Genomic DNA, 8479 nt, shown 5'->3' on the forward strand with positions numbered 1-8479 from the left:
AGGGGGCGGGTGCGAGGTGGCCACGCAGACAGGGAACCCCACGCCCCGGGGAAGCAGAGGGGCGCTGGGGATTGGGGGATGCCAGGCTGCAGAGCTACAGCTGGGGAGCCCCCTCCACCCCGGCGCCCTCCCAGACCCTGCAGGGGAGCCCTGGGTGCAACCCGGACCCCGTCGGAGCTGCGGGGGGCAGGCACGAGAGCCCCCGCGGGGAAACTGAGGCCGGGGATGCAGCAGAAGTTCACAAGGAAGCAGGCTGAGAACTGCAAGCTCGTGGCACTCAACCGGCTTCTGGTACCCTGCACCCACCCAAGAGAGACCAACGTCTGGGGGGGTTTGAAGCCAAGGGAAAGCAAGATGCTGTTGGAGGATGCCCCGGCTTGCCGGGGATAGCAAGGGGCCGTGCTGCCCCTCGCTGGCTGCAGGAGGAATTTCTCCTCTGCCACCATGTGGGGACTGAGCGGGGTTAATATTTAGGGGAAGACCCGAAGAAAAGGGGCTGCGATTCCCAACTTGGGGGTGGTGCCTCCGAGTCAGCCTCCAGCTCAGAGCAAGGGCTCGCCTGGGACCCTGGAAGGGGCTCGGGTCAGGGACGGGACAGCAAACCGCTCCCCAGGCAGAGAGACCCTGGCCGGGCACACGGGGGTCCCCTTCCTTGCAGCGCACTGGTTCAAGTCCCAGCTCCGGGAGTCCTGGGATCCCGGCAGCTCTCAGAGCAGCCAAACCACAGGGCACTCTTTGCAGGTGGGGACAGCCCAAAATGCTATTTTCCTGTGGATTGTTATTCCCAGAGCATCTCCACACTTCCTAGCATGTCTCCTGGCATCTGTGGGACCCTGCGCCCGGCCGCGATTGCTCCCCGGGGCAGCTCAGCGGGGTATGAGCCCAAAGCAGATCTTCCCTCTGCTCCCTAGACAGGACGAGGCTGAATAATTCCCAGGAGCAAGCCCATGCACATGCCCGTGCCCATGCACGCATGCACGCATGCACATGCAGCACACGGCTGTGAGGAACCCTCTGCACCTTGCTCCTTGCTCGGCCCGGAGGCGGAGGAGAGCAAACCCCGCGAAGCCAAGCAGGGCAGGGAGGTCAGGCAGCCTCCGGGGACCAGGAGGGGAGACGAGGGGGGTCTCCAGGCTCTCCCCAACCTTTGCACTGGATGCTGCTGTTTGCAGGGGGGTTGCACCACTCTCCCCTTTCGGCGAAAGGCGCGGTTCTCTGCACCAGCTTCCCGGCCTGGCCTGTGTCTGGGCGGTCCCGGAGGCACCGAAGCTGAGCACCACCCCCATCGTCCCACGAGACCCCCTTCCCCTGCCCGAGAGCGACCCCCAGGCCTTGCCCAGCCGGCTCGGAGGGCGGCGGAGGCCACCCCCACTTCTGCTCTTGCACCCCTGGGTCAGGAGGGACACCGCCCGACCGGCTCAGAGACCTGGACTAGGGAGCTCCCTCGTGCTCGGGGAGAGCACGGCCTGGGACCCTCCGAGCATCCTCCCGCTCACCCAAGCCCCGGCACTGCCTGCGCCGCTCCCACCCCCTTGCTGCCCGGAGACCCGAAGTCGCTTGGGACCCTCCGTAGCTGGACGGGGGGCAGAGGAGCTCTGGGTGGCTCCCCCCCTGCGCTCAGCACCCTCCGGTTGCTAGGGCGACACGAGAGGATGCTACAAGCTCCCAGGTAGGAGCTCCTCCGTCGCCTTACACCGGCCTCCTCTGCTCCGCCCCTCCCTCCCTGGGCCCTGTTCCCCAGCACACCCCTGCCAGCGCCAGGCTAGGGACCGGGCAGGCCAAGTGAGGGCCGGGCGCCTGGCTCAGCTGACTGCGGTCATATGATGCTTCCTCCTCCTCCCCTTCCCCGCCTCCAGCTCAGGCAGGAGGAAGCAGAGCCGGGTGCAGCGGAGTGAGAGCTGGGTGCTGCAGGCGCCTGCTGTGAGCATGGCCTGGACCAGGTACCAGCTGCTCCTGGCCGCGCTGATGCTGCTCACCGGCTCCATCAACACCCTCTCGGCCAAGTAGGTGTTGGCTCGGGCTCTGCCCGGCCCAGCTCGGGTGGGTGGGGGGCCCTGGGAGGCAGCTCCGAGTCTGCTGCCTGCCTGGCAAGGGTGCTGCTCGCCCTTCTCCCTGTGTGGACATGCTTAATCCGGATCCCCTTAATCTGGAGTAGCCTCCCAGCAAGCTGCTGTTGCTGCAAGGCTGCACCGAGTCAGTCGCACCGGGCTGTTCCCGTACCCGCGTGAAAGCTGCTTTAGGGCTGGATCCGGGGGCATCCACACCGGGGCTTCATGCAGGGTTAACCTGCCCTCCCAAATCACTCCTTTAATGGTGGGGGGGAGGAAGGGGCTTTCGTGTGAGCCCCCGGGGCCAGGTTCCTAGAGGATTATTTGATGCCAGGGCGCAAGGACGGGGTCCTCTGATGCCTGGAGGAGCCAGGTAGGATGGGGCTCCTGGGGGTGCTGGCTTTTGGGGGATTTGCATTGGGGTAGAGACAGGCCAGCAGCACGAAGGACGTGTGCATGGGGTCAGAGACCTGCTCGCAGGCAGGGGCAGCAGGGCTGGGACCCAGGAGATCGGGGTTCAGTCCAGCCTGCCTCGGCCGCGAACCTGCCTCTGTGCTAGTTAAAGGGGTGGAGCGGGGAGAAAGCTGCTGAACAGCCATTTTGGGAGAGCTCCTTGCACTCATTAGCTAATCTGGACCATGCATTAACCCCTTGCGTGGCAGCGGCTGTTCAGGATTCAGGTGGGCATCCCCGCTGCCGAGCTAACGAGCGCAAGGGTCTTGCGCGGCGATTCTCAGCCGGGCGCCCTGAGATCCCATCGGGGTGTTCAGGTGATTCACCAGATAAACCCCAAGATTTCAAGCAGGGGCCCAGGGCTGCGATCTCGCCGGGCTCTTTGCAACAGCAAAACCGCTCTCTTATTTTTCCTGTAGTCGAGTGAAAACAAAGCTCTAGGAAGGCTGAGAAGTGATGCTTTCACGCATAACCTCAGTTTGCTTTGCTGCAGAGCTCTGTGCAGACAGGGCCCCGGTTCAACCAGTGCAAGAGGCCTTTCTGCCAGGCAGTTTACTCCTCTTCCTGTGCAAGGCAGGCTGTTGGCTGGAGCGGCTTCACCCCCCGTGACTCAGGGCTCATTTTCTGTCCTGGATTTGCAGACAAGCAGACCTTAAGGGCCAAGGTAAAAGCAAACAGGCCCAGAATAGCAAATAGCTGGCCTTTTGCAACTCCAGCCCAGCGGAGATAGGGGGTGAGGGATAGCCACCCAGCAGCACTCAATGCAAATCTCACCCCCACCCAAATGCTCTGACCTGTGGCTGAGCCGGGTTGTTTACCTGGCTTCTGGGGGAGAAGCAAGAGCATCGCTGCTTCACCCGGATCGTGTCTGGGGACAGACTTCTCCCCCACCAGTTCGCTGCTCCCTGCTCTGCCAGGATGGAGAGATCCCCGTCTTAGTGAACCGCGGTGATCTGGGCTAAATGGCTGTGAGCCGGCGTCCCCGCTGCAGCAGGGAGGCTCCATGCTTGAGCCCCGGCGGGCATCGCATCCCGGCCTCGAAGCCTTGCAAAGCACCCTCTCCTGGGACCCCTGACCCTAAAGTAGGGCAGACACGGAGGGAGCCCCGGGGGCCTGTCTCCCCTGCAACCCGCAGAAGAGCAGAGGCTCGGTCGTCCGGCCCCTGTCCCTCCCCACCGAGCGCTTGGGGTCCGGGCTCGCACGACCCGATCAGCGCCGTGCTGGAGCAAGCGAGGGACCGGATGGGCAAAGCCAAGCCTGGTCGACGTCCTTTGAGGGACGTCACGGTGGATGTGGAGGGACGGGGCTGCCCCCGGCTCCTGCGTGCACTGCCTTAGTGGCGGTCGCAGCCGAACGGGGCTCGTTCGAAGGCCTCTTGTGAAAGGCAGTGTTGAGTCAGGGCTGGGTCGACAGGCGAGCTCAGGCACCAGGAGGACTCCTCACCTCCTGCCCGCTGAGCTCGGCGGCTGGGGCAGACGTGCTCACGGTCCTGCCATCCCCGCGCCGCGCCCCAGTTAGCGTAGCCACGTGGCCCAGCGCGGTGCCCGAAGACCGACCCCGAGGCCACACTCATGCAGGTAGCCTCCCTGCACGGACGCCGGCTGCCCTGCCTCTCCCGGCTCTGCCGACGCCGTGCTGACACCCGATTCCCGAAAAAACCCTGCTGACTGCTACACAGCGGTGTCAGTTCCCCGATATGTCAATCTCGCCCAGGGGAGACCGGCGCGGGCAGGCCCGAGCGCTGCGGTGATCTCACGGGCAAGTCACGGCAGCTCCGGCATCGGCAGCCTGAGCCTCACGGGGAGCGGCCCCAGGCGCTGAGCTGCTCTCCCGGCACTTGCAGGGGCAGAAGCAAGTGCCCCTGCTTCGGAGAGCCAAGCTGGAGAGAGGTCTGAGTTGGTTCGACAAGGACAAGTGCAAAGTCCTGGGCTGAGGAGGGAGCGATCCCCTGCACCGGGGCGGGCTGGGGGGCACGGCTGGGCAGCAGCTCTGCAGAAAGGACCTGGGGGAGACAGGGGACGAGAAGCTGGACAGGAGCCGGCAGTGCGCCCTTGGTGCTAAGGCTGATGACAGGACAGGGAGCAATGGGCTCCAGCTGCAGCAAGGGAAGTCAAGGTTGGATATTAGGAAAAACTTTCTCATGAGGGGTGGTGAAGCGCTGGAGCAGGCTCCCCAGGGAGGCGGTGCAGTCCCCATCCTTGGAGGTGTTGAAGCCCCGGGTAGACAAAGCCTTGTCTGGGATGATGGAGTTAGGGCTGGTCCTGCTTGGAGCAGAGGGCTGGACTAGATGTGACTGCTTGAAGTCCCTTCAGCCTATGGTTTGGTGAGGTTGGTGGTGTTGCGTGTCCCCCGCCCTGGATGCTGGGATGGACAAGTCCCTGATTTTGGAGCTGAAACCGTTGGGGGGAGCTGGAAACTTGGGGAAGGCAGCGATGAAACCTTGAGCAGTGCCGTGGGCTTTGCTTGTAGATCACCCGGCTGAGCCCGGGCTGTGTCCAGCAGCGATCCTGCCTGGCTTGCACGGAGCAAGCAGCCGCTCCTCGCCCCTTCGCAGACCTCTGAGCCTACAGGCTGGGTCCTCTACGGCCCAGGACAAGGAGCAATGGGCTCAAGCTGCAGCAAGGGAAGCTGAGGTTGGATATTAGGAAAAACTCTCTCACGAGGAGGGAGGTGTCCTCTACGGCCCTGGGGTTGGAGCCAGGACCGACGGCCTTGGCATCCAGCGGGCAAGGAGAACCAGTGGGCTGGGACCCACGGCCAGGCTGAAATGGGGCGGGTGACCAGTGCGGTCAGCAGGGAGCTAGTTCACTCTGGAGCCTAATGGCCACGCTGACTCCATGCTGACCCTCCTGATGGCCAGGCTTGGCCCATCATCCTGCTCCATGCAAAGGCTGTTTCCTTGCCACGAACCCCTCGTGAGCATGGCTGTGGGCTGGATCACAAACGCATGTGCTGGGACTTGAGAGACAGCTTTAAAGAAGGAGCGAGCTGGGGAGAAGGAGTGGGGGAGTGAATTGGGCGCTGGGAACGCCTCGCGCCAGGGCCCGGGAAAGCTGGGGCAGAGCCAGGATGTTACATAAAGCAGCTATTTCCCCCCTGCCCCGCACGGAGCCGTGACCTGCCAGGCCTTTGAGCGAGCTCATTCATTCGTGGCGGCGAAGTGAAGTGCAGCGAGGCCCTTCCCTGCCCGGCAGCTCTCCAAGAGACCTCAAGCCCTCCCCTGTTGCCGGAGGGAGGGGGTGTCTCCAAGCCCATCTCCCCTCCAGCCCCCGGGGAGTCAGTAGCCGGCAAAGGGCGAGCTCGGCCTGTGGTTTGGGAGCAGATGTCCTGCCGGTAGCTGGAAGGGGGAGCGCCGTCGCACTGGGGATGCTGCTGGGTGCCCGGGCATTTCCAGGCAAAAACCTCTGGACCGGACCACGGCCCCATCCACCCTCTCTATGCTCCGGAAAGGCGTGGGTCCGTGCCGTCCTAACCCCCTCGCACCCCTGTTGCAGGTGGGCCGACAACTTCAGCGCCGCCGGCTGCCGGGGCACGGGGGAGCACCCGTTCCAGCACCCCTTCCTGCAGGTGAGGCCGCGCCGATGCCTCTGTCTGGGGCTCGTGGAGGCGATGGTGGCGCTCGCCCCGGCCTGCGGCAGCGGTACGGGGCAGGGAAGAGGGGCCCAAGCGCGACCCCCTTCTCCCAAGCCTCGGTCTGGTGCTTCTACCGCCCCCGCAAGCCACGTGTCCTCCTTGCCCAGCCCCAGGCCTCGGTGCCTCTTAGGAGCCCCCGGTGCATCCCAGCGCGGCTGGTGCTTGGTGACACGGGGGAAGCTCGCCTGCCGCTGGGTCGCGCAGCTGACACGGTGGGAGCTGAGCTGGGACCGGCTGCCGCTGGGGTTTCGGGGTCCAGGCCCTGACACGGGGCTGCCCCTGCTTTCCAGGCCGTGGGCATGTTCCTGGGCGAGTTCTCCTGCCTCGTGGCTTTCTACCTCCTGATGTGGCGGGACCGGCGGCGAGCTGAGCCCATCCTGGCCGCTGCGCAGCCCTTCAACCCGCTGCTCTTCCTGCCCCCGGCGCTCTGCGACATGACGGGGACCAGCATCATGTATGTGGGTAAGTGCCGGGCACCCGCACGCGGCTGGGGTCGGCGTGCAGTGGTGGTGGCGGGCGGTCTGACACGTGACTCTGTACGGGGGGTCTTGGACTGAGTCGTGCCCGGTTTCCCGGGGCTGCTTGGAGCTGCAAGGCTTGCAAAACTGCGCCTTGAAAAAGGGGAATTGAAACCACCGCTGGAAACGCACCAGCTGAGTGCAGCCACGTGAGCCCCTCGCACCAGGGAGGGTGCAGCGGGGAGGCCCCGCCAATTAAACCAAGCAGTGAGCAAGGCCGGGGCAGGGATGCCCGCGCCGCTGCGGCATCTAACGTCCCCTTGCAGGAGCTCGTGGGAGGCCGCGTCTCCCCCCGTGCCAGGCTTCTCTTGCCGGGAACCCGACCCGAAGCTCTCTGCTGAGTCTTTCCCTTGCTGTCACTTGCCCTGAACGGGGTGCAGCAAAGCTGATAGCCCCATTCCATGGATGGGGGAAACTGAGGCATGGAGCTGAAGATTCGGCCAGGGGCACATGGGGCATCTGCAGCAGAACAGGGACTCGTGTCCTAATCTCCTGAGCTGCAGGTCGCTCTGGAAAGCTGCAGCATCCCCCTTCCCATGAGCCCGGGCACGCACGTCCCCCCGGCACCCTCCGGAAAGCTGGTGCAGGGCTTGCTCTCCTGGTGCCCTCTTTCCAGCGCAGCGCAGCGATGCCAGGGCTCTGCCTCCAGAAAGCAGAGGTAGCGCAGAGGAGAAGGGCCCAGTCTCAGCACCGAGGGCCCCTTGCCAGGGCTTTCGCTTCCTTCCAGCTGCAAATCAGCCCGCCGAGGCAGGAGCTGCTTCCCCAACGGCCTCGCCGGCTGCCCTTCCTCTTCCAACGGGGGTCTGCTGCATGGGGACCCGTGCGCCTCTGACCCACCCAGTGAGAGGCGTCCGGGGGGGTCTCCACTTCAGGACGTCCCACTAAAACCTCCCAACAAAACCTCCCGGGGCAGAAGCCAAGGGTGGGAACATCCTCCAAAGGCCTCGCTGTCTTCCACACAGGCCGGTCTCTAAGGAGGAGCGACCAACGTATTTGCTAGGCTCCAGCCACCTCCACCCCTGCAGCCATGGGGGTGGCGGGGCCACGGGGCTGTGTCTCTGGTGAGAGGTCCTGTTGCTGCCGCCCGCCTGGATGGATGCTCTCAAGCTCCTGCATATACTGCATGAAGTGGGGGTTTTGGAGGATAGGATTCCTTAGGGCAGGTTCTCATGGGGTCAGCTCTGTAGCTGGCATGGAGTCAGGCAAGCTTTTGAATGCAAAGCCTCCTTCCTCAGCTGTCCGGAGCGGCATAGTGGAAACCAGCAGATGGGAAGTGGGAGAGCAGACATGCAATTAGCAGTAGAAAAGCGGCCGAGGACTGGGAAATCAAGGCCTGTGCGAAGGGAGGAGGGTCCTTCTCATTTATCCCTTGTGCCAGAAATGCAAAATGTAAGTAAAACGTAAGAGCTGCCAGGGCCTGGGTCAGATCCTCGGTCTGTCCTGCCCCTGAGCCGTTCCCCGGGTGCTGCCACGGCTGCGGGGCAGGGGATGAGCGTGTGACGCGGCACGGCCCCGGGACGCTGCAGGCTCAGGCACCCTCCGAGCTAGTGCTAGCAGGGGCAGGCCCGCTCACTAGTCTCCGCTGTCTCTCCCCCTCCAGCTCTGAACATGACCAGCGCCTCCAGCTTCCAGATGCTGCGGGGGGCCGTGATCATCTTCACGGGGCTGCTCTCCGTGGCCTTCCTGGGCCGCAAGCTGGTGCTGAGCCAGTGGCTGGGCATCGCGGTGACCATCGCAGGGCTGGTGGTGGTGGGGCTGGCGGACCTGCTCAACAGCCAGGATGAGAAACACAACCTCAGCGAGGTCATCACAGGTCGGCGGGGGCTG

The 8479-nt window shown here is 64.5% G+C and overlaps 1 protein-coding gene across 1 annotated transcript in view; it reads left to right on the forward strand.

Moving 5' to 3' along the window:
- The first annotated feature begins 1834 nt into the window (after window positions 1-1834).
- SLC35F6 (solute carrier family 35 member F6) overlaps window positions 1835-8479 on the forward strand; it is an 8982-nt gene continuing 2337 nt past the window's right edge. Inside the window, exons 1-4 of the mRNA XM_019537253.1 lie at window positions 1835-2003; window positions 5996-6068; window positions 6425-6596; window positions 8253-8465. Coding sequence (XP_019392798.1) covers window positions 1927-2003; window positions 5996-6068; window positions 6425-6596; window positions 8253-8465 — 535 coding nt within the window. The 5' untranslated portion in view covers window positions 1835-1926. The remainder of the gene's footprint in view (window positions 2004-5995; window positions 6069-6424; window positions 6597-8252; window positions 8466-8479) is intronic.

The sequence above is a fragment of the Crocodylus porosus genome, unplaced genomic scaffold (genome assembly GCF_001723895.1).
Source record: "Crocodylus porosus isolate Cpor-Errol unplaced genomic scaffold, CroPor_comp1, whole genome shotgun sequence".
NCBI classification, from domain to species: Eukaryota; Metazoa; Chordata; order Crocodylia; family Crocodylidae; genus Crocodylus; species Crocodylus porosus.